Below are 22,948 nucleotides of genomic sequence, written 5' to 3'. Positions count from 1 at the left end.
TTAAAGTAATGTCTACAAAGGACCACTAGTGACAGTGTTTCTAATTAATTAATTATTATATTTTATAATAAAAAAAGATTATTTCATCATTGTATAACTGTTGAGCAAATTGCATTCCTCATTATTTCCAGTGTAGATTCTGGGCCAATTATCTTCAGCCGTTTTTCTGAATCCTATCCCTCAGCAAAACATTGACCTGATTTTTTCATACATAATTGATCTCTAAGTTCCTCTGGCGATAATATTAAGTGCTCTGTAACGTTACAGCGAAATAAGAACAACAGCACTCAGCCACTTTTGGTAACACAACGCTTGACCTAAAATGCTTCTCCCAGCATCTCAAGTATCGCTTTCTTGATAGCAAAAGAGAAAGACGGACAGGTAGATACTGTAGATTTGAGATAAAGCAAGACAATGCATGTGTTAATCATTATCACACAGAAATGACATTAAACATTGTTTGAATATATTTATATTTAGGAAGGCTGTGGCTTACAAAAACTAGATAATATATGCGGTCCTTCACAAATCACTGTCCTATTTTTGCATAGCTGAGTCAGCCTTCCTAAATATAAATATATTCAATATTCAGTGATTGTTTCCATTGGCTCTCAGTGTATGGCGCCCTCTTCCGGTGGAATCTGGCGCGTGCGCAGCGGCAGTTGGACACGTTTAGCTTCCGGTGTCTGTCAGATGCCTGAGCTTCAGGTAAAATACATAAATGTATGGAAAATGTTTGATATTTTATAATGTACAAGTAGAGTGATGAGTACTCTGTTTTCAAATCGTTTGTGTGCTGAAGCTTGAGTGAGTTTCTTCAGTGAGATTGTAGCTGAGCTAAGCGGCTAACACGCTTAACATGTAAACAAACACAGCCGTGCTAAACAAAGCGACTATTAAACCAACTACTGCATTAAAACACTCACATATTCGAGGACCTAATCTGAAAGCAAACGATAAATAAGTTTATATAATGGGTTGGGTTCCGCTAACTGATGTTAACTTTGTTAGCAGCTAATCTGCAGTAAAACTATTAGTCTCACTGAAAACAAGTTATTTACGTTAAATGTTTTACATAAGTTTACGTACATCTACTGAACTCATGCATCAGAGTTCACCTTTTTTATTTTTTTAAGTATTTAGATCATTGTTCACTACAGGCAAATGTATCTTGCTAGTATCTAAATTTAAGATATTTGAAATAATGTACAATTTTAGAAATTATATAAAATGTATATTAGATATATCAGTTAAATATGTATTATTTTATAATTATTAAATATATAAATAGTAAAATGATTCATTTACAAGTATAATATAACGATTATAATATAAATCTAAAATATATACATTTATATTGTTGATGCTACATGACCAAATGAATGAAAATCTTTTTTATTATGGTTATTTATTATACTTACTATTATTGTGATATATAAGTATTAAATAAGTATATAGAGTAAAAATGTAAAAGGAAAATATAATGAATCTACAAATTTAATATACACTACCAGTCAAAAGTTTTTGAACATTAAGATTTTTTATGTTTTTAAAGAAGTCTCTTCTGCTTACCAAGCCTGCGTTTATTTTAGCCAAAATACAGCAAAAGCAGTAATATTGTGAAATATTTTTACTATTTAAAATAATTTCTTTCACATTGAATATATGTTAAAATGTAATTTATTTCTGTGATCGAAGCTGAATTTTCAGCATCATTACTCCAGTCTTCAGAGTCACATGATCCTTCAGAAATCATTCTAATATGCTGATTTGCTGTTCAAGATACATTTATTATTATTATCAATATTTAAAACAGTTGAGTGTATTTTTTTATGATTCTTTGATGAAGATCCATGCAAGTTTTTTTGTTGTTGTTTTTTTTTTTGATGCTGTTAGATTCACAGTCTACATGTTTTGCATCAATGGAAATCATTTCTTATTGTCTATTATTCATGGAATATCTGTTGTGTGTGTTCTAGTGTTGGGAATGCAGCCGCCTCTCCCGACAGCTGCGGTCAGAGAGCTGGTTTGCTCCTGTCTGCATCGAGACCCTGTAGCGGCGGATCTGCGCTGCAGCCTCTTCGTAGCTGCCGTCCAGAGCTACAAACACGATTCAGTGCTCAGACCCTTCCCTCCTCGCTACCTTAGAGGAGAGATCAAGGACTTTGAGGAGCTGGTAAGACATTTGAAGTAGATAAACTCTGTGTTGTTGGCCTTTCGAAACACAAATTTTTACAGTTTTGATTCTACTGTGTTCCTCACAGCAAAAGGATGTGGATACTTTGCCAAATGTGAGAGATCTGGTGCGTCTGGGACATGGTGATGGAGATCATCATCTGGCTCTTGTGCACTGGGTTCTCTCCTCCAAGAGTTTTGCTGTGAAGACCCTGCAGAAAGAGGAGGTATTGCTAAACTTCATTTAAATCTGTGCATTTTGCATATGAATCTGAGTCAGATTCCTCTTAATGATTCTATAAAAAAGTTCTTGTAATACAAAGAAAAGTTGTGAAGTTAAAAAGAAAGCAATGCAGTTTTATGTAATGCTTTCAGCAGTCTGTTCAGACACACACACACATAAATAAGTAAATAAATAAATATATAGGAAGAGTTTATTTGCAAAAATCAATAAACGCCACTTTTAAAAAAATGTGCATTAGGGGTGTACGATATGACGATTTTTGATCGTGGACGATAAAAATATCTCCACGATCTGCTTTTGAAGAAATATCACAGTATCGTGCTACAGCGCACATTCTATCAGCTGCAGTTCTGGCGCCGCCGTATCAATACACTGTGCAACGCCACATGCATTTACATCAGTGTTAACTCAGCGGCAGAGTTACTCTCACGGGACACTGCACTTATTCGCAATCACAAAAGTACATTATTTGCATGTGCTTTAAAGCCTTGCCGGTTAAATCTTTCATTCGCGCACTCGTCTGACGTACGCTTTTTCTGAGCGCCGCATACACCAGAAGCACGAACTAAAAAGCCTGTCAAACAGCGCCTGATTACTGAACTAAGTTATCTTTTGCGCTAATATTGTCAAAATACACAAGGTTTACATATAGACTCAGTTGGTTATTTCTAAAATGAAAGTAAACAGTTGAGAGAAAAACGGATACGTGCCTGTATATTAGATGGGTGCAGGTTCTAAAGGGACAGAACTAAACATGCAGCAGCCTGTCATTAAAGGGATAGTTCACTCTAAAATGTAATTTCTGTCATTATTTACTCTCACATGTTGTCCCAAACCTGTATTAATTTCTTTCATGTGCTGAACACAAAAGAAGATATTTTGAAGAACGTTGGTAACCAAACAGTTGCTGGTCCACATTAAATTTGATAGTAGGAAAAAAATACTATGGAAGTCACTGTGGACCAGCAACTGTTTGGTTTTCACCATTCCTCAAAATAGCCTTTATGTTCAGCAGAAGAAAGAAACTCATTCAGGTTTAAAACAACTTTTGAGTGAGTAAATGATGGTATAAAAATAAAACACTGACAGAATTTTTATTTTTGTGTGAATTATTCGTGATATGATATTTTTTCCATATCGCCCACCCCTACCGTGCATTGTTCTTGTTTATGCCATGGTCTGTCTGAATACTGGATTCTGATTGGCTGGCAGGTGTTGATTAAAGTCGTTGAACTGCAGGTAGTTCCAGGTCAGTTTAATCACGTTCTATATTAATGCGCTTCCTATAAACATTGGTAACCATAGTAACATATAGTTACAGTTGAATGGTAATACAGACGAAAATAACTGTCGTTTTTATCGTTCCGGTCAAATATTGCAGCGCGAATATTGTTAACATCTTTAATATGTGAATGCTGGCAAATGACCATGGCATAAACGGGATAATCAACGGCTAGCTGTGCATTAAACGATTTATGCTGCGCGTCGGGTGGTTCTTCGCCTCCACGTCGTGCATTCAAATCGTTTAATGCACAGCTAGCCGTTGATTATCCCTTGCATAGCATATAGTGCGATCTGAACCCTAAAAATGTTTTGTCAAAAAAGCCGGTATTGTCCACTTTCAAGGCATCGCGTGTTTTACTGCAGAAGCCGACAGCGCCCATGTTGTTTTTGAACAGAAGCCGATAAATAAATTTTAGCGAATCAGTGCGCTGTATTCAGGTCAGGCGACAAGGCTGCTTTCACTTTGAAAAGACGTGCTATCTGAGAGGAGTTTCGTCAAAGCTGACTAAAAGTGATTGAGGATGGATAATTTCGACGAACTTGATGAACCTGTGATATCTTCTTCCGGGGCGAAAAAGGAAAATAAAAGCTGAAACTTTTTCATGGAACCTTGCAAAAGCAGCATGTTACAATGGTGAGGGAAAAGCTCCGTGTATTGCATGTAATCACATCCATACAGTTTATGATCACAACAACAACAACGTTTGTCAGGCATCTACATTGTCAGCTGAGGAGATTACAAAGATTAAACAAGTGTTTTTTAAACTCTAAAACATGAAATGTGGCGTTATCTCCAAAAACAAAACGACTGTTGGAGTTATCTGCTTTTACTATGAAACAAACTTTTAATATGTAAAAAAACATGCTTTCAATTAACTTTAATTTTGTAAATTAAATGGGTCAGTGACCAATTTTTGTGTTGTTCTTGAGATTTGTGTTTGGATTATTGTACGGTTGGAAGATCCAAACTTGGCCCATTATAAGATTTCTAACAGAGTCAGTCACTTATTGATTTTTTATCTGTTGGTATTTGATAGAATCCATGATGTCATGTGTCTAAACAAGATGTCCAGGACCTCCAGCAGAAATATAGGCCCACAACATCAAAAATACAGCAGTATATTTCATTGTACACATGGGGTACTTTTTATCCCTGTGTTCACCAAACCCATCTTGAGTGTTTGCTGCTAAAAAGCTCATTTTTTAGTTTCATCTGACCATAGAAGCCAGTCCCATTTGAAGTTCCAGTCGTGTCTGATAACTGAATATGCTGGAGTTTGTTTTTGGATGAGTGAGGAGAATTTTTCTTGAAATCCTCCCGAACAACACATGGTGATGTAGGTGCTGTTTGACAATTGTTTTTAAGGTTTTCTGACCCCTAGACTCAACTATTTTCTGCAGTTCTCCAGCTGTGGTCCTTGAAGAGTCTTAAGCCAATCAAACTCTCCTTCTCACCGTGCATTAGGACGATATAGACACACGTCCTCTTCCAGGCAGTTTTGTAACATTTCATGTTGATTGGAAATTCTTAATTATTGCCCTGATGGTGGAAATGGGAATTTTTACTGCTGTAGCTCTTTTCTTAAAGCCACTTCACTAATTTGTGAAGCTCAATTATCTTTTGCTACACATCAGAAATATATTCTTTGGTTTTTCTCATTGTGATGGATGATTAAGGGAATTTGGGCTTTGTTTTCCCTCCTATTTATATTTCGGTGAAACAGGAAGCCATGGCTGGATAATTTCATGTTCATAATCACCCTGGAGTGCTCAAAATTGTGAATATGAATGGGAATATACTTCAGAGATATTTTACTCATAAGAATTTCTAGGGGTACCAATAATTGTGTCCAACGTGTGTTTGAGAAAAACATTTATTTCATAATGATATTTCCCCCCATTTTAAATTCTTATTATCCAATGAAATTTTTTTAATAAAATATCAAAAGGATTAACAATGCAGATTAATTTTCACAGCCTTCTTTGATCATATTTACCAAGGGTGCCGATATTTTTGGCCATGACTGTAAATTCCACTTATTACAACAAAAGAGATTTTGGAACGGTCAACTTGACGTCATTCACCATAATTTTCAATGAGTATTCAAAGATATACAAGCGTAAAAATGGCGGATGGCTTACGTAACGCGGCCCATAGAAACAGTCGCTAATGAGGCATCTACGTATATACAACCCGTTTTTAAAATTTGAAAAAAATTAAAAATAAAAGAGTTTCAAATCACACGAGCCAATTTTTTATACACAATAGAACATAGATAACATAAATGAAATTTGACAATTTAATGCACAAAATTTCAAATTTGATGTACAGTCAACACGCTCAAAGGTTCGTAGACGTTCCAAAAATGGCGGATGGCTTACGTATCGCAGCCCATAGAAACAGTCGCTAATGAGGCATCTATGTATATATATCTATGGCGTGGCTGTCCACATTCTCTCTGCGTATCCTTGACGACCGTGTAAACTATAACAGCATGCTCATTGTTGTCCCCATAGATATGTATAGGTAGATTCTACATTCGACCGCTCCAAGCACATAGATGCATCCAGCATCTAAATAATAGGGATCTACCTATACATATATGGTTATACCTGTGTAAACAGGGCCTTAGTTGACATGTTCAATCTCCCTCCATCAGTTTGCCAGACTCAGCCAGCTGACTCAAAGCGAGGGCGTTTCGGCTCCAGCTCCAGACTTCCTCTTTGAACTGCAGTACTGTGATTTGCTCAACTCCAAGTTCGAGCGGACGCGGGCCGGACGAGAGCTCATCTATGCATTCCACGGCAGCAGACTGGAGAACTTCCACTCTATTATACACAACGGATTACACTGCCATCTCAATAAGGTCAGGACGGGCTGTGCTCGTGGATGAGGCTCTTTTAGACCTGCTTTGGATGCTCTCCAGGCAGGCTTTGTGATTATTATAGAGGAGTGCAAATAAACGTGTCTGACAGACGTGTTTGACTGTGCCTTATCAGTTCATGTTTAGATGATATGTGTGAAAATGATAATTATAATTCCATTGTTATCTCCTTGTTGGTTCAGCAGTTACACTGTAATTGAAAATGATGTAAGCCACTTATCTTTGATTATGATTTGATATTTCAGACCTCACTGTTTGGGGAGGGCACATACCTGACCAGTGACCTCAGCATGGCCATCCTTTACAGTCCTCACGGTAACGGATGGAGGGAAAGTGTTCTCGGGCCTTTGATCAGCTGTGTTGCCTTGTGTGAAATCATTGATCATCCTGATGTGAAGTGTCAGGTGAAGAAGAAAGGTAAGTTGTCAAAGCTTGGGGCCGGTAAGATTTCTTTTGTGTTTTCGAAAGACGTCTCTTATGCTCTCCTAAGCTGCAATAATATGATCAATTATTGAGTAAAAATAGTAATATTGCGGAAATATTATTACAATTGAAAGGGGTCATCAGATGCCCATTTTCCACAAGTTGATATGATTCTTTTGAGTCTTAATGAAAAGTCTGTAACTTAGTTTGGTTCAGATTTCTCAATGGCTGTGTAAAACAACACTGTTTTTACCCCGTCAAAAACAGCTCTGTCTACAGCAAGCTGATTATTGCATGTCGCTTTAAATGCAAATGAGCTCTGCTTGCCCCACCCCTCTCTTCCGAGAGATGGTAAACTTTAGCCGCATTCATCGTGAAACTTGCTATTAAGGACATTATTAGGAAAGGCGATTTGCAAAGATTCATTAAAAAACCTTACACTCACTTCTTCTGGAGGTGAAGCTGGATCACGATTTTGTAACACTGTCAATGTCTTTACTGTCACTTTTGATCAATCAAATGAATCCTTGCTTAGTGAAAGTGATCATTTCTTTTTAATATATGTTGATATATTGATTGTTGATCAATTTTCCTATCTGTGAGCCATTCCCCTGTTGAAATAACACTACTGATAACATGCCTGTGTTTGGGGTGTGGGGTAAGATGTGCCACTTTTTATTAAAAAAGAAATATTAAAATAAAGGAGATAAGTTTTCTTTTATTATTCACATTTTCATAAACCAGCCAGAAAAAAAATATTTAATATGCATTGAATTAATTAATTTAAAAAAAAAAACATTATTTAATAAATAAAAGGGCACGTCTGTCAGATTGTCTCTCTCTAAATATATAGTTCTTTGACCAATCATGCATAGTTTGCTAGAATGATGGCACATCTTACCCCACTCTCCCATACAGTATTTTTTTCATATGTGGAACAGTATGCAACAATCTTTTTAAAAGTGCTATTCTACATTCTTTTCAACAAAATAAAAACAAACAAACACTGATTTGATTTTTATTCCAATTTTGTGTAAAATTACCATCCAATAAGATCCCATCACAGCAGATATCTAAAATTCTTTTCAGACTCCGAGAGCATTGACCGTAAGCGTCTGAGGGCCAAGAACAGTGAAGGAGGTGAGGTGCCCGAGAAATACTTTGTGGTGACCAACAACGAGCTTCTGAGAGTGAAGTACCTGCTGGTGTATTCTCAGAGACGCCACCGATCACGGTGAGTTATGCCAACATGCTTATACACCCGATTGTTGCATTTCAGCTCATGTCATAGCTTTTTCTTTTGTAGTACTTTGATAATTCAAAATACTAAAAGTTATTAGAAATAGTTCACTCAAAATAAATGTTTCTGTCATCATTCTATTTTCTTTGGAACACAAATGGAGACATTTTTACATAATGTCCCAGTCACACTTTTCCATACAGTTACAATAAATAAGAGACTAAAAGCTTTATTATGCTTTATAGCTTTATGTGATGAACAGACCAAAATTAAGTTATTCACAACCAATCTTCCAATCCAATGGGCTTTTGTGAACAGTTCATAATATAGACTGGTAATGTGATCTGTATCAAATGATCCACTGAAAAGATCTTACTCGAAATAATGAATCGTGGGTGGATATCAAGATTTTCAGTGAATAACAAATTAAACTTTCATCTGTTTCTCACACAAAGCCATCATATGTCTTCAAAAGACTTACAGTATATAGCATATATAGCAATTGCATATTAGTGGAAAGGTTTACTTTTAGGGTACTTTTATGTTGCTTTTTTCATTTTGAATCTTGATAGACCTAGAAGTCATTAAAGGAGTAGTTCGCTCAAAATTGAAAATTTGCTTAACATTTACTCACACTCAGGCCATCTGAGATATAGATGAGTTTGTTCTCTTGTTCATTGAAACAGATTTGGAGAAATGTATCATTACATGCTCACCAATGGATCCTCTGCAGTGAATGGGTGCCGTCAGAATGAGAGTCCAAGCAGCTGATAAAAACATCACAATAATCCACAAGTAATCTACACCACTTCAGTCCATCAATTAACATCTTGTGAAGCGAAAAACTGCATGTTTGTAAGAAACACATCTATTATAAAGATGTTTTTAACTTCATACCATTGCTTTTGGCTAGAATATGAGTTCTCTATCCATAATATTGCTTCCTCCAGTGAAAAAGTCATCCCGTCTGAATCAGGAGAGAAATATGCACGATCAAGCATTGTTTACAAGCAAAAACAGCCCAAAGCACTTCTAAAGAAATATGTGGGTAGATTTCATGTTAAGATGACAACAGGGGATGGACTTTTTCACTGGAGGAGGCCTTATTTTAGTCAGAAGAAACGCTTTAGGCTATGTTCACACTTGGTGTCTTTTTTGAAGCTGCCAGCGTCTGTTTTACATTATAAGCCTACGGAGTAAACCGTGTTTTCAAAAAAGTCCTGAACGCTTTTTAAAACACCACCGCCGCCGGTTTCAAGTTGAAAAAAAGTTCAACTTTTCTGAAAAAGACACCCTACATCAAGCGCCTTTTTGACAGCTGACCAATGACAAGCGAGTCGTTTCCATAACAACAAAAACAACAAGAAAAATGGAGAAGATAGCCGGTAGACAGATCGTACTAGTTTCGGAGCTCCTGGACTAAGTTGTTGGAAGCACCATACAGTTTCCTTCCCCGTATAATGTTGCGCTCCCACAAACGTCGTTGGAAACCGACATTACCCTCCCCGTTAACTTCAAAAGCCGACATTTCTGCAGCACACAGCGCTAGGCTACCATTGCAGCTGTTGTTATAGCAACAAAAGATGCCCTTGGCTTCTATTTGAAACCAAAACACTGCCAATGTCTTCATGGATTGGAAAAGCACAGCTTTTCACTTCACAAAGACGTTAATTGATGGACTGGAGTGGTGTGGATTATTGTGATGTTTTTAATCAGCTGTTTGGACTCTCATTCTGACGGCACCCATTCACTGCAGAGGATCCACTGGTGAACAAGTGATGTAATGCTGCATTTCTCCAAATCTGTTCTGATGAAGAAACAAACTCCTCTACATCTTCAATGAACTGTTTCTTTAAATTAACAGAATTGTGACATTCTGTTCTGATTCCAGACACGCTCGAGGGACGTCGTGGCTCGTCAGACATCATTTTGCCATCATGATGGGCCTGTATCTCCTGCTCCTCATATTCATCGGTGCCTTCAACTCGTCCGCTTTTCAGTCGTTCTGGCACAGAATGTTCCGGTGACCCAGACCGCACACATCACATAAACGCTCACGTCCAAAGTGCCTTTAACTCACAAAGACTATCATGAAAGAGGGAAAAAATAGACTCAGGAACGATTTTCTTCAACTCAACACGACATTCCTTGGTTTTTACACACTATTTTATTTACGTTACATAGATTTGCATAAACACTGTGCATCTGTCAGAGGTAAAGCTGATGCAGCCGAGCACCAAGAATGTTACATGTTAGCATGTAGCTTGTTTTTACTTTTTGAATGATGGGTTCACTACAATAGTTACAACCAAATGATTAAGACAAAGCGCTGTTTTTACCTGCCTTTTCAACTTAGACATGGGCAAAATTGCTGCTTGTATTAAAAATAATCATGTAGGGAGATCTGTGTGCTTTTATATTAGATATTTTTCAGTTTTGGGGCAAGTTCACACGTCCTTAGACTACCGTACTGTCTAGATTAAATCAACTATGCAGAAGACCCATGCTGTGGTGGTCAGTATCATTAAACTGTAATGGAAATTAGTCTTGATATTGCATAAATGTCTCTAAATTGAATAATCCAGAGGATCCGAATTGTGAAATTATTTAAATAAATAAATGCAACAATTTTACAGTGTGTTTCTTAAGGGCAGAGTGAAAAATTGGCTGTTGTTCTAGTTTATGGCTCTTGGCGCGCTGAACGTTTTGTCTGCCCATTGTTTTTATCAGTCAAAAACAAAAGCAGTGATATATTACTGATAACAAAAGCGGCGTGTTTTTCATCTTGAGAAGTGGAGACTGATTTGTGTGAACCGTAGACTTTTTATATATATATATATATATATATATATATATTTTTTTTTTTTTTTAAATACTTTCATTTAATTTACTTTAAAGTGGTGGCCACATAATAACTTACTTTTCATTCATAAAATAAGTTAAAATCACTGTTGGCATAACTAAGAAAAAGATAAGTTATTCAATATTAAAACAATGAATAAAGTGCTTATTTGTTGCATGTTTGGAGGCATAATATAAACAGTATTTAATGCCAACACGTTTATCAGTTTCTATCCTTTATGCAGTTTCATATGAGACAGACATCAAAAGAATTGTGGACAGGTTGATGTATTATGGATCTGGGCTTTGTTCTGGCTCATAGATGGACGTCTAATTGCAGGCTCATAAAAACATTGTTATTCAGTAACAGTCCCGACAGGAGTGGGAACGTGTTTACAGTGGGCACTTTTTTCTGAAGGGGTCAGTCTGACCTTATTAGTCCATTTTATATATATACAAAAAAGAGAGTTTTCTGAAATTAAAATGCAATTTTATTCATTTAACATTTGCACATATAAATATTAGAAAAAAAACTGACTAATATATTATTAGTAGCCATGGAAATGCAGTTTTAACATGGTTTTAGCAAGTTTTACTGACAGAAACATTGTGTTTTAGATTGTATAACAAAAGCTGTACAACAATAATGCGAGTAATTTCACAGCATTCTTTTTTTTTTTTTTAAATAGTCATGAAATGCATTAATAAAAATAGCTGCCTTTTATGCTACATTTTAGAACTGGATTACATTATTGGGATTCTTCTTCAAAAGTAGAATCAGTTTGCTGCAGTTGGACAAGCAGGAGCCAAACACACAAAGAATCCCTCAGAGTTATTCTGTTGAAAGAATATTGAAATAATTATATATGTATGTGTGTGTATATGTATGTAAAAATATTTTTTATTAAATGAAATATTAGAATATTTAATATTATATATAATAATAATAATAATACAATATTACAATAGTAATTAAAACATTTATATGAATGAAATTATAATATGTATAATAAAATACAAAAATACATTATAAATATGAAAAATATATTAAATTATATGTATATAAAAATGACAAAATAAATTCAGAATATAATTGAATATGTAATTTAAAGGAATATTTAACCAAAAATGAAAATTCTGTCATTAATTACTCACCTTCATGTCGTTCCAAACCTGAATATCTTCAGAACACATATTAAGATATTTTTGATGAAATCCGAGAGCTCTCTGACCCTCCGTAGACAGCAAGGGAACTAACACGATCAAGGCTCAGAAACGTAGTAAGGACATCGGTAAAATAATCCATGTGACATCAGGGGTTCAACCGTAATTTTACAAAGCTACGACATTACTTTTTGTGCACAAAGAAAACAAAAATGACGACTTTATTCAACAATTCGCCTCCTCCGCGTCACCCTGGCACCATTTTGGAGAGCATCACATACGTAAACAACGTATGCTGTTCTGTGTCAGCTGCACCACGTTGTTTTCGTTCAGATCAAAGTGTAAACAACATATCCGTGTGGTGCAGCTGACACAGAACAGCATATGTTGTTTACGTTTACAGTTGAACCACTGATGTCACATGGTTTCTGAGCCTTGATCGTGTTAGGATCCTTGCTGTCTATGGAGGGTCAGAAAGCTCTCGGATTTCATCAAAAATATCTTAATTTGTGTTCTGAAGATGAACGGAGGTCTTACAGGTTTGGAACAACATGAGGGTGAGTAATTAATGACAGAATTTTCATTTTTGGGTGAACAGTTTCAAATTTAAGTGAATTTATCAGTACAATTGGCTACAATTCATTCAAAGCATTTTGTTTTTAGTTAAAAAACATTGTAACTAATACAGAAATATATTTCATATTTATGTCAAAAAATGGGATGAAGTTCACCTGTAGGTTCTGGTGGCAGACGGGTGGGTGTTTTTCTCGCACACACCTGCCGAAGCGATGCAGACACACGTGGTCTGTTGGGGAACAGGACTGAGGACAAGATGGAGGTCTGAGAACCAGGCAGCTGGAGCAGGTCGTGTGCTGGCAGTGACCTCCACACTCACGCTTCTCCAGCGATACAGACCTGCAGCCGAGAACAGGACGTTCATCAGAGACACTGAACGAATGAATCAAAAATCAAGACTTCAAGTAGAAGTTACCTGGCTGAGCATATTTCATTGGGATTTGTCTTGCAGAACTCCCATGTGCACTCAGACCTGCAAGTGTCGGCTTTGAGCACCTCCAGCACTGTTTGAAAGACAAATCCAAAATCAACAAAAAAAAGCCAAATAATAAAATCCGTTGTGAAATAATGTTCTGCAGGTCAAAGAAAAAAACAGACAATAAAACTGATGGAATCCCGTTACAATACGGATGCAGTTCTTCAGGAAAGCTAGTGGATTTCATCACCGTCTAGATAAGAACAATCAGAGCTTTGCTTTTATGGGAAAGTGCTCCGAGATCAAAGGAATCCTTGACTGCCGTATCTCTTTTCACAGTTCATAAATTAGATTAACCTTGATGGTGCCGTTTTTTCAAGAGTGTGAACATGAACGTAAAGTTAATCCATAAACAGGTGCATGCTCTGCAAGAATAGATTGTACCACAGGGGTTTCGTACTTTTAGATGGCAGGAGTTTTAGATTACAATTCCTATGATATAAAGGCAGCTAAATATTTTAATGCATAAAGAATGATTTATATTTTGTGAGAATTCTGATATACTAATTTCACTAGACATTTCCAAAATTAAATTAAAAGAAATTAGTAAAATATGAAACTTTTTCTACATGTATAGCAAAATATTAAGTTCAAATTTATTTGTAAAGCTCTTTTTGTATATTTAATTGTCTTGTATGTGTCTTGTGTTACATAAATAGAAATATTATTATAGCGTATATTTTATTTTACAAAATTTGTGCCGAAATAGCCATCAATAGAATAAAATACAATAATTTTATTAAATTTTTTTTTTCTCCAATAAAAATAATGTCAACTTTTTTTATTATTATTTATATTTTTCTCTAATTTTACTTTTTTTTTTTTTTTTTCAGACCCATTTATGGCTCTCCGGTCAGTCCCTGGACTCCAGTTTGAAAACCCCTGTTGTATTATTATATTTGCTGTTGTATAATTCACAGGGATCCCACTTTCTGATGAACATATTTCAAAGACTGGTCCACTCATTAATGAGTAGAAGCATTTAAAAAGCTAAAAATTAAAAGTATAAAAAAAGAAGGAGGCTAATACAACCAAAAACCTTTTTTTCTGTAATTAAATTAAGTACTAAATTTAGAAATTTACTATAGAAATCTTCATGTTTTTTCCATGAAAATATTATTTATTTTAATGACTTTTCAGATCTGGTATTCCCTGATATTTCCATGTTTTTCCAAGATCACAAGAACCCTGAGTTCAGGAACTAACTTTGCACTTTACACTCTTAAAAATAAAGATTACAAAACAGGGTTTTCGCAGAGTTGCCATAGAAGAACCATTTTTGGTTCCTCAAGCTTTTAGCGAACAGTTTAAAAAAAAAAAAAGTGTTAAAAAAAAAAAAACTTTTCCAAATATATAAAGAACCTTTTGTGGAATAAAAAGATTCCAAAGTTCTTCATGGAACCATAGAAGCCAATGAAGAACCTTTATTTAGACTCAGATTCTACATAACATTCTAGACAGATTAACTTGACATCTCCAGCTTCAGTGGTACCTGATTTGCAGGTTCCCTTGCGTTGTGCCTCTGGTTTTCCACCTGTTTCTTCAGGGTAAATGCAAACCAACCCTTCATCGCACTTCCCCAGGTAGTCCCAGGTGCCTCCACAGCTTTCTCCCGCGAGTTTAGCACAGGCTGGACAACAACCACAAATCCCAGTGGTGATTCCACCCTGACACTGGAGCTTCAGCGCTCGACGAGGGGAACAATGGATGCGTTCGCAGGGCGGACAGTGCAAGGCTTGGAGGATCTGCTGGCCCTCCAAGGTGGACACCTCCATAGCCATTACTGGCCACAAAATCACCAAGATTGAGAAGACGCATGGACTCATGGTTGGACTTCACGTTACTGGGATGGGTCGCCTTTATATGTAACGGTCCTCACAACAGAGACCACATTTTACAACCACTCACGCTCAAAGAAATCATTCAGCTTCACACCAACAAACCTCCTCCCTTCTTCACAACCAATGGATGATGGAGTGTTACGTTTGTTGAGTCTGGATTTGCTGTTAATTATCCCCAAGTCTTATCTTTACAATCACTCTGTTGTTTTCTTTTTGTCTGAAAACCAATAAGTTGGACCAAGCGAAGAAGACTGGACCCTTTGTGCACAGGTCACATGACCAATAGCAGGGGGTGCAATTCATGGTGTGATCGAGATAATCGGCCACGAGCAACAAGGACAAGATTAGGACATTGGCAGGTTATCTGAGAAGACCTGTGTGCGACTTTTTCATAAGCTGGTACGCAATAAAACACCGCTTTCAGTCTGGCTCATAGTTTTCAGAACAGAACGGTTCTTCAAACAGTCTCAAAGGTCATACCCTTGACCGCTTTAGCCTTAATGAACGTCTACTGTAGATAAAATATTAGATGATACAATTTTGCATAAATGCCGTTTTTAATGTTTGGGTTTTTTTCATTACTTTTTTTTTTTTTTTCAGGTTAAATTAATGCAAAGTATAATAAAAGATGACCGTGTTTACATTCTTACTACAAATTCCTAGTCTTATTGTGAATTATGTGATAAATTCTTGCAAGTCAATGAAATGACTTGATGTCCTGAGGTATCAATGTAAAAAACTTACACAGAAACACACCTTCTATTATGAGAATGTTTTTAATTTCTTAATTAAAATTCATTTTGACATTTTTTATGGTCAAACATGTCAGGATGGTACAACTGTTCTAATATTGTAACGAATAAAACATTCTTGGAAAAAAAAAAAAAAAAACTTTTAAAGTAGATCTTTAATTATTATTAAACATTTTAAGTTAACGTTTTTAACATTTTTATTTGATTATTATTATACATTTTAAGAAAATGTTTGTTTTCATAATTTATAATAGTAAAAATGTCACTTTTTGCTTCGCATCCAATATGCCATTCCATTTTGGCTAATTTCGCCAAGCTCTCTTATTTTTGAATCCCCCGTCATAAAGACTACTGTTTTTCATGATTCAATAAATGTTAAATTAAGGATATAAACCTGGTCTAACTCTATTTGATTTTTACTTTGAAGTCACAGAAGTAGCCACAGATCTTTTCTTCCATATTGTGAAGCATATCTGAGGGTAATGGATAATGAAAAAGGTAAAGTGGGGTTAATTCTATTTTTTGGTTGTTGATTGGATTTTGAGATGTGAGCTTGCGGTCGATTCTGTAATGCAGAATTAAATGCAAAATCAAGCAAACTCCGCATTATTTGCAGCAGATAGCATTTTTGTCTTTTTTTAGCAATGTTCCTGACAAAAAAAAAAAAAACTGAGGGTGAAAATAATATTTGCAAAAAAAAAAAGAATAATATTCATTTATCTCTTACTGTCACTATCCATAATTATGCCAAATTTACACCAAAAAGGTTGCATAGAAGTGCTTCAGTAGTGGTTTCTTTACACTGACTGTTTAATGCTGCTCAGAGGTGGCATAAATGCATTTACACAGCATCTGTGATTGTATACTTTGATACAATGATTTATTCTGGCTTTTATGCAGCATTGCGTCTTTACTGTGAAACAACAGGAAAAAATGCCGCAAATAACACTAATTTTTTTTTTTTTTTTGAAAAGCCGTAGTAAATTCAATCATTTTAGGTCACAAAAATCATGAAAAAAAAAAAAAGTCTCACTAAATCGTGCTGGGACTGTTTAACTCGACTAAATGATCAAAGAAGTCCAGCAGGTCACCAGAGAGAGAAGACTGTAGTAAAAAATAAAAATAAAAAAAAAGTCTGGAGAAAAAAATAAACATATGGATGTATCATCCACAATAAGATCTGTAACACATGTAAAAAACATTTTGGAATTTTCCCAAAAATTCTGTCATCATTTACTCACCCTCAAGTTGACGGTAGCCCAATAGTTCCACTGTAGAAGTCAATGGTTTCCGTCAACTGTTTGGTACCCACTTTCTTCAAAATATCTTCTTTTGTACTCAACAGTTTGGAACAACTTAAGGGTGACTAAATGATTAGTTTTCATTTTTGGCTGAACTGTCCCTTTAAATCAGATCGACAGCATTCCATTCTGTCAAATAACGCAATTATAATTCATTCTTCAGCCAAGATTTTAAAAAAAAACAATATAAAAAGCATAAGTCAAACAACAATGGATTTTAAGCAACTTTTATTAAATTAGATCTTTATAAAACAGTGCAGAGTCCTATCATCGGCTTTGCTGATCGCAAGTCTCTTTGAAGCATGTCTATCACTGTAAGTTGTCGAGAAAATGGAAAGCCAAACGACACTTGAAACGACCCTACGTCAACGTTCAGTCCCTTATACATCAGCAGACCGCGTGCGAGATCACACTCGTTCATCGCTGGCATGATTGAGGTCAAATGAGTAACTGCATAATGTGCTGCATTGAAATCACGAGTTATATTTGTAAATATTCGCATATTTCGCTCTGCAAAAATTGAGGTAATCCTAATAACGCTGCAATGTATCTTTAAAACGGTTCATTTAGAGTGATACTTTTGGTCATAGACTTTTCATGGAATGCATTACGAGCTACAAACATAAAGGTGTTATTTTCAAAGCATTATGCTTATATTTGATACGCTACACTATAGATTTACTTATCTAAACAAATGAGCTCACTATCATCTATGAACAAAAAATGAAACGTTTGATTGAAGACATGGTTTATAGACCATGCGATTACCATATCACCACTTCAGGTTGTACAGGTTGAGATTGAGATTGAGGATACCAGCCAAAGCGGATCCAACGACAGATCAATCCGGACTGAAATTTGCATAGAATGTCATTTATTTCCAAGAAATAGCAGTTACCGAACAATAACACTCTTTGTTGCCTGGACCGTGACGATTAATTGATACTGCAGATTCACATTTGTGAGAAGGACCCCGTTTTATCGGGTTTATTATTCCGACAAACATTGACCTAAGTTCACAGACCAGAGAAAAATACCGCAGTGAACTGATTCTCTGCATAAACCTCTTTGAGGGGAGAGTGTGCATTGCGTGGGATGGCGTTCAGAGTTTTCTAGCATGGTTCTGGTAGTGGGCCTGACTGTGGGGTAAGGTCATGCTGTTAAAGTGTGTGGTTCAGCAATCAGCAAACGCTAGCAATGGGTTAAGCCTTGGTCACATGAAATCCTCGTAGTCTTGTGCATAACCGCCGTCGAACTCCCCGTAGTCTGCAAGATCATCTTTCATTGTGGCTTTGAAGCTTCCTCCTGGTAAAACTCCCTTCTTTTTCTTTTTACCTTTGTTTGCCTATTGAATAAAAAAAAAAAAAAAAATGATATATAGGACAAAAAAAAAAAATACAAATGGTACGGTATATAGGAGTGAACAAAATAGGAGAATTTTTACGTTAAAAAAAATAAAACATTGAAAAAAGCTAGTAATTGTTTTACCCAAAAATTAACATTTTCTAATACAAAATTATTTATCCATCCAAGATGTAGATGAGTTTAAAACAGATTTGGAGAAATGTAGCATTCACTTGTTCACCAAAGGATCCTCTGCAGTGAATGGGTGCCGTCAGAATGAGAGTCCAAAAAGCTGATAAAAACAACACAATAATCCACACCACTACAGTCCATCAAATTAACATCTTTTGAAGAGAAAAGCTGCATTAAAAAAAACAAACATCAGTTAAGGCAATTTTAACTTTTAAACTGATGCTTCAGGTTAAAATACGAGTCCATAATTCATAATAACGCTTCCTCCAGTGAGAAAGTCCATCCCTTGTTGTTTTCTCACAACAAAATCCACCCACATATTTATTTAGAGCTGTTTTGGACTGTTTTTCTTGTAAACGGTGCTTGATCTGTGCATATTTCTGGAAAAGGGAACATTATGAATAAAGGACTTAGAATCATTGCTTCTGGCTAAAATATAAAGTTAAAAACGTCAATGATGGATGTTTCGTACAAACACGCAGCTTTTCACTTCACAAGACATTAACTGATGGACTGTAGTGGTTGTGGATTATTGTGATGTTTTTATCAGCTGTTTGGACTCTCATTCTGACGGCACCAATTCACTGCAGGGGATCCATTGGTGAGCAAGTGATGTAATGCTACATATTACCGAATCTGTTCAGATGAAGAAAAACTCATCTACATCTTAAATATCCAAAGGATGAGTATATTTTCTGCAAATTTAAATTTTTGGGTGAACTATCCCTAAAAATGAATTTCATACCTTTTCTTGCCTCTGCTTTTCACTTAGTAACGCCGTTAGTGATGTGCTAATTTTCTTCAAGTCGTCAACTTCCACTGCAAAACAAATACAAAATGTCATAAAGTAATACATAGATCACATAGTGAATGACAGAAAAACTTTTTTTAAAAATGAACTATACTTACATGAAAGACACAGGTCTCTGAATAGTGTCTCTAAAAAGCTGGAATAGTGTGTTGATTTCTCATAGGAAGAAATTTTTTCTTTTAGCAACCGCTCAAACTCTGTGAAGTCTTCTTTTGTAGAGGGAATCATCGCATCAATTCCTGTAACATTATTTGATACTACACCTACAAATGAGAATAAAAGTGAATGATTTAGGCCTATAATGGGCAAAAATATGGATATGGTTGAACAGAAAGCACTTACCGAATGCTTCTTTTGCTAGTTCTAAGTCTGAATCCTCCTGTAGCTTTTTCACTCTAAGTTTTTCTGCCAGCTCCTCTTCTGGTGTGAGTTCTGTGCTGCTTTCTGACTCCTGTAACTATTTAAACAAATTACAGTTATGCTTAACGAAAGTCTATTTATCACACTTATACTACTATTAAAGGTACGAGTTAACAAGATAGTTATACATACACGACCATGATTGATTTTTTTAAATGTTTCTGAAAGAATGCTGTAAAAGCTTTAAAATTTAATTCATTCCTACGATGCAAAGCTGTATTTTCAGCATCATTACTCCAGTATTCAGTCACATGATCCTAAAGAAATCAAGCTGATATGATGCTTAAGAAAACAGTTGCGCTGCTTAATATGTTTGTGGAAAATATGATTCCCTCCCTCCCTCCCCCTAATGAACAAAAAGTTGAAAGAACAGCATTTATTTGAAATGGAAATCTTTTCAAAGTATTAATTTATTAAAAAAAAAAAAAAGTACTTACCTCAAACTTTTGAAGGGTAGTGGTTATATTTTTTAAAAAAAGAAAGAAAAGAAAAATATGAGTTACAAAATGCTGGAAATAAAACAATGCTTTCAAAGTTTCTCAATGTAAACTAAATATTTAACAACTTAGAAAACATTTAGCATAACTTGTTATTGATCAAATTAAATATTGCCATGTCTGAACTCACTTGTTTAAGGAGCTCCTCTTGTTTTTTTCTTTGTAAACTTTCCTTTTCTTTTATTTTCTCACTGAGTTTCTTCTTTTCTGTAGGTTTAGCCTCTGTATATGAAAAAAATGAACACTGTTAAACCTCAAAGTTTAACTTTGCAACTTAAAGCATAGCTGAAGCTTTATAAATAACTGCTTTGAAGAATGTGAATTTATGTGCATGTTAATATGTGCATCATTTTCAAGCGGTTTAAATTTGTGTAATTCTCATTCATGTAGTTTTTATAGCCTCAGCTTAATTAACTATGAACAATGAAAAAAAAAAAAAAAATATATATATATATATATATATATATATTTAAATATTATTAATATCTGTAACACACAGAACAAGTCAACTAAAAAAATAATAATGCACTAGTCAACATTTGAAGTGGATCTTTCATCAAAGTTGTCCTAAAACCAAAATGTGTTCTTGTCTTAGGACGACTTTGAACCTTTTTTGATCCATTTCAAATGTTGATTACTGTATTTTGGGGGAAACAACAACAACAACTTTCAGTTTGTCAACTACCAATTTATGCATTTCATATCGCTCTACCTGACTTTTTGTCCTCCTCCTTTTCTTCCTCTTCATCATCATCCCAATTATCCTACACGGAAAATGAATTTCAAACCACAAATTAGAAAATCTTCATGACGACAGGTAGCACAAAGATCAAAGATGAACTTAATTTCACAGTTAGAAAGTCAATCTATCCTATTATGAATAAGGCAAACTACTTTGAGACAGTGAGATAATTTGAGATGAGCAACAGATGACAGTCACATTTTGCTTTGAAAAGGCCAAGTGCAGTAAATTAGTCACTAACTACACACTATAAAGGTGTTAAAGACATGGCTTTAGCATGAGATTAACATAATTGCTATGATTTCATTCCCTAACTTGCGACAGCAGGTGTACGCCTATGCTAATAACTAACTGGACACATAATACGCTAAAACTCATAAACACCACGCTGTTTTGACACTCTGGAGCTAGCAAGAGCAGCTAGCTAGGGTTAGCTAATTGTAACTTCTTGAAAGATGAGCGGCTTTATCAACTGTTAAAGAAATAAACACACATTTTGATTGGCGAACGACAAATAAAGCGTTAGCGACTAACTTTCACGTCGTCGTCTTCATCCTCGCCCTCCCATTTGTCATGAACTGCCGCCTTTTTGATAGGCTCCTCGGCCTCGAAACTATCAGCATCTGGACAAATAACAGCGCGTTTAGACAGATTACTTAATGACAGCCGTGATTCATGATGACAGTTGGTTAGATAAAACATATTAATAGAAATTCATACGGTCAGAAAAGCAAAATAATGGTAGAGTTTAGTTAAATTCTCACCCCAAGAATCGGCGTCCGCCATGATGTCGGAGTCTCTGAGGGGAACGAGGGAGTGAAGCTCAACACACTGCACCAAGATTTCCAGACATTTCAAAATAAAGGCCCACAGTCACATACATGCTCTTCAAAGTGAATCAATTGTGTAATATGAATAATAATGTTCTTAAATTAGATTTTTGTGGCTTTTAGACCAGGTGTGTTAGTTTGAGGTCAACTATATGCTAATGTACGCACTGACAAAATTAGCTTTTAGCATATATATATATATATATATATATATATATATATATATGCATTTAAAGTTGACAGTCTTTCTTTTTTCTTCTTCTTCTAGAAAATGGACCAAAATATTGATGACTCATCCTGCACTGTGCTGATTTTGTCCAATCAAATTCTCACTTCAGTGCCCCTCCCCCTACAACCAACTAGTCACTATATTAATTTAAATAGGAATCAGTAGCTGGGTTTCCATCACCCTGTTTTAATGCGCATTTTGAAGTATGGCGTGAGAAACGAGTGATGGAAACGCCAAATTTAGAATAAAAATCCCTTAATTTGCAAAAAAAGTTTTTACGCTCGCTTGAGGTGCTTTTTGACTTGTGCGAAAAAAAGGGTTCATGCGAATAATGGGAGATGGAAATGCATTTTGCGAATAAATTGCTCCAAGCACATCAAAAAAGTAATGTGAATTTGTGCTATGAGACGGGATAACTTGACTAGCAGCGGACCGATCTCGTTCACAGCATCTGAAATGTTATTATGGTCGTTCTGAAATGCCTGAGCAAAGTCTGTCATCAGAGTATTTCTGTATAATTGTCTTACACGACTGTGTTCCCAAACATAGCATTCACCTCCGAAAGCAATGACGGCATTTAATGTGTTTCGTCTGCTCGCTCTGAGGCGCAATACATTTTTTGTATATTATTGTAATTATTATATTCAGTAGCTTATCCTAGTTTTCTATAGGCTATTTAGTG

The 22,948-nt window shown here is 35.5% G+C and overlaps 3 protein-coding genes across 4 annotated transcripts; 1 reads left to right on the top strand and 2 right to left on the bottom strand.

Moving 5' to 3' along the window:
- The first annotated feature begins 615 nt into the window (after nucleotides 1-615).
- On the top strand, nucleotides 616-10,884 carry parp16 (poly (ADP-ribose) polymerase family, member 16). Of its 2 annotated transcripts, none has more exons than XM_058767582.1 (7): nucleotides 616-708; nucleotides 1,980-2,176; nucleotides 2,265-2,402; nucleotides 6,364-6,570; nucleotides 6,834-7,005; nucleotides 8,101-8,245; nucleotides 10,143-10,884. In XM_058767582.1, the coding sequence occupies exons 2-7, from the start codon at nucleotides 1,988-1,990 to the stop codon at nucleotides 10,276-10,278; spliced, it is 987 nt and encodes a 328-aa protein (XP_058623565.1). In that variant the 5' UTR covers nucleotides 616-708; nucleotides 1,980-1,987; the 3' UTR covers nucleotides 10,279-10,884. The 2 variants fall into 2 exon arrangements, with proteins under 2 accessions (XP_058623565.1, XP_058623566.1); XM_058767583.1 differs by having other exon boundaries at nucleotides 616-723.
- A 276-nt stretch (nucleotides 10,885-11,160) lies between these two features.
- Nucleotides 11,161-17,259, bottom strand: si:ch73-330k17.3 (IGFBP domain-containing protein). The gene is made up of 4 exons (XM_058768003.1): nucleotides 14,800-17,259; nucleotides 13,248-13,335; nucleotides 12,988-13,171; nucleotides 11,161-11,929 (listed from the first exon to the last, which is right to left on the bottom strand). The coding sequence occupies exons 1-4, from the start codon at nucleotides 15,131-15,133 to the stop codon at nucleotides 11,870-11,872; spliced, it is 666 nt and encodes a 221-aa protein (XP_058623986.1). The 5' UTR covers nucleotides 15,134-17,259; the 3' UTR covers nucleotides 11,161-11,869.
- Nucleotides 17,260-17,412: 153 nt separating this feature from the next.
- eif3ja (eukaryotic translation initiation factor 3, subunit Ja) lies at nucleotides 17,413-22,123 on the bottom strand. Its single transcript, XM_058768002.1, has 8 exons — nucleotides 21,972-22,123; nucleotides 21,742-21,830; nucleotides 21,178-21,229; nucleotides 20,596-20,687; nucleotides 19,891-20,005; nucleotides 19,647-19,811; nucleotides 19,483-19,556; nucleotides 17,413-18,546 (listed from the first exon to the last, which is right to left on the bottom strand). Exons 1-8 carry the CDS (start codon nucleotides 21,991-21,993, stop codon nucleotides 18,415-18,417), a joined length of 741 nt encoding a protein of 246 aa, XP_058623985.1. The 5' UTR covers nucleotides 21,994-22,123; the 3' UTR covers nucleotides 17,413-18,414.
- Between the last annotated feature and the right edge of the window lie 825 nt (nucleotides 22,124-22,948).

Source organism: Onychostoma macrolepis, chromosome 25 (genome assembly GCF_012432095.1).
Source record: "Onychostoma macrolepis isolate SWU-2019 chromosome 25, ASM1243209v1, whole genome shotgun sequence".
NCBI classification, from domain to species: Eukaryota; Metazoa; Chordata; class Actinopteri; order Cypriniformes; family Cyprinidae; genus Onychostoma; species Onychostoma macrolepis.
The sequence above is the reverse complement of the archived record's forward strand: the minus strand, read 5'-3'. Positions and strand labels throughout refer to the sequence as shown.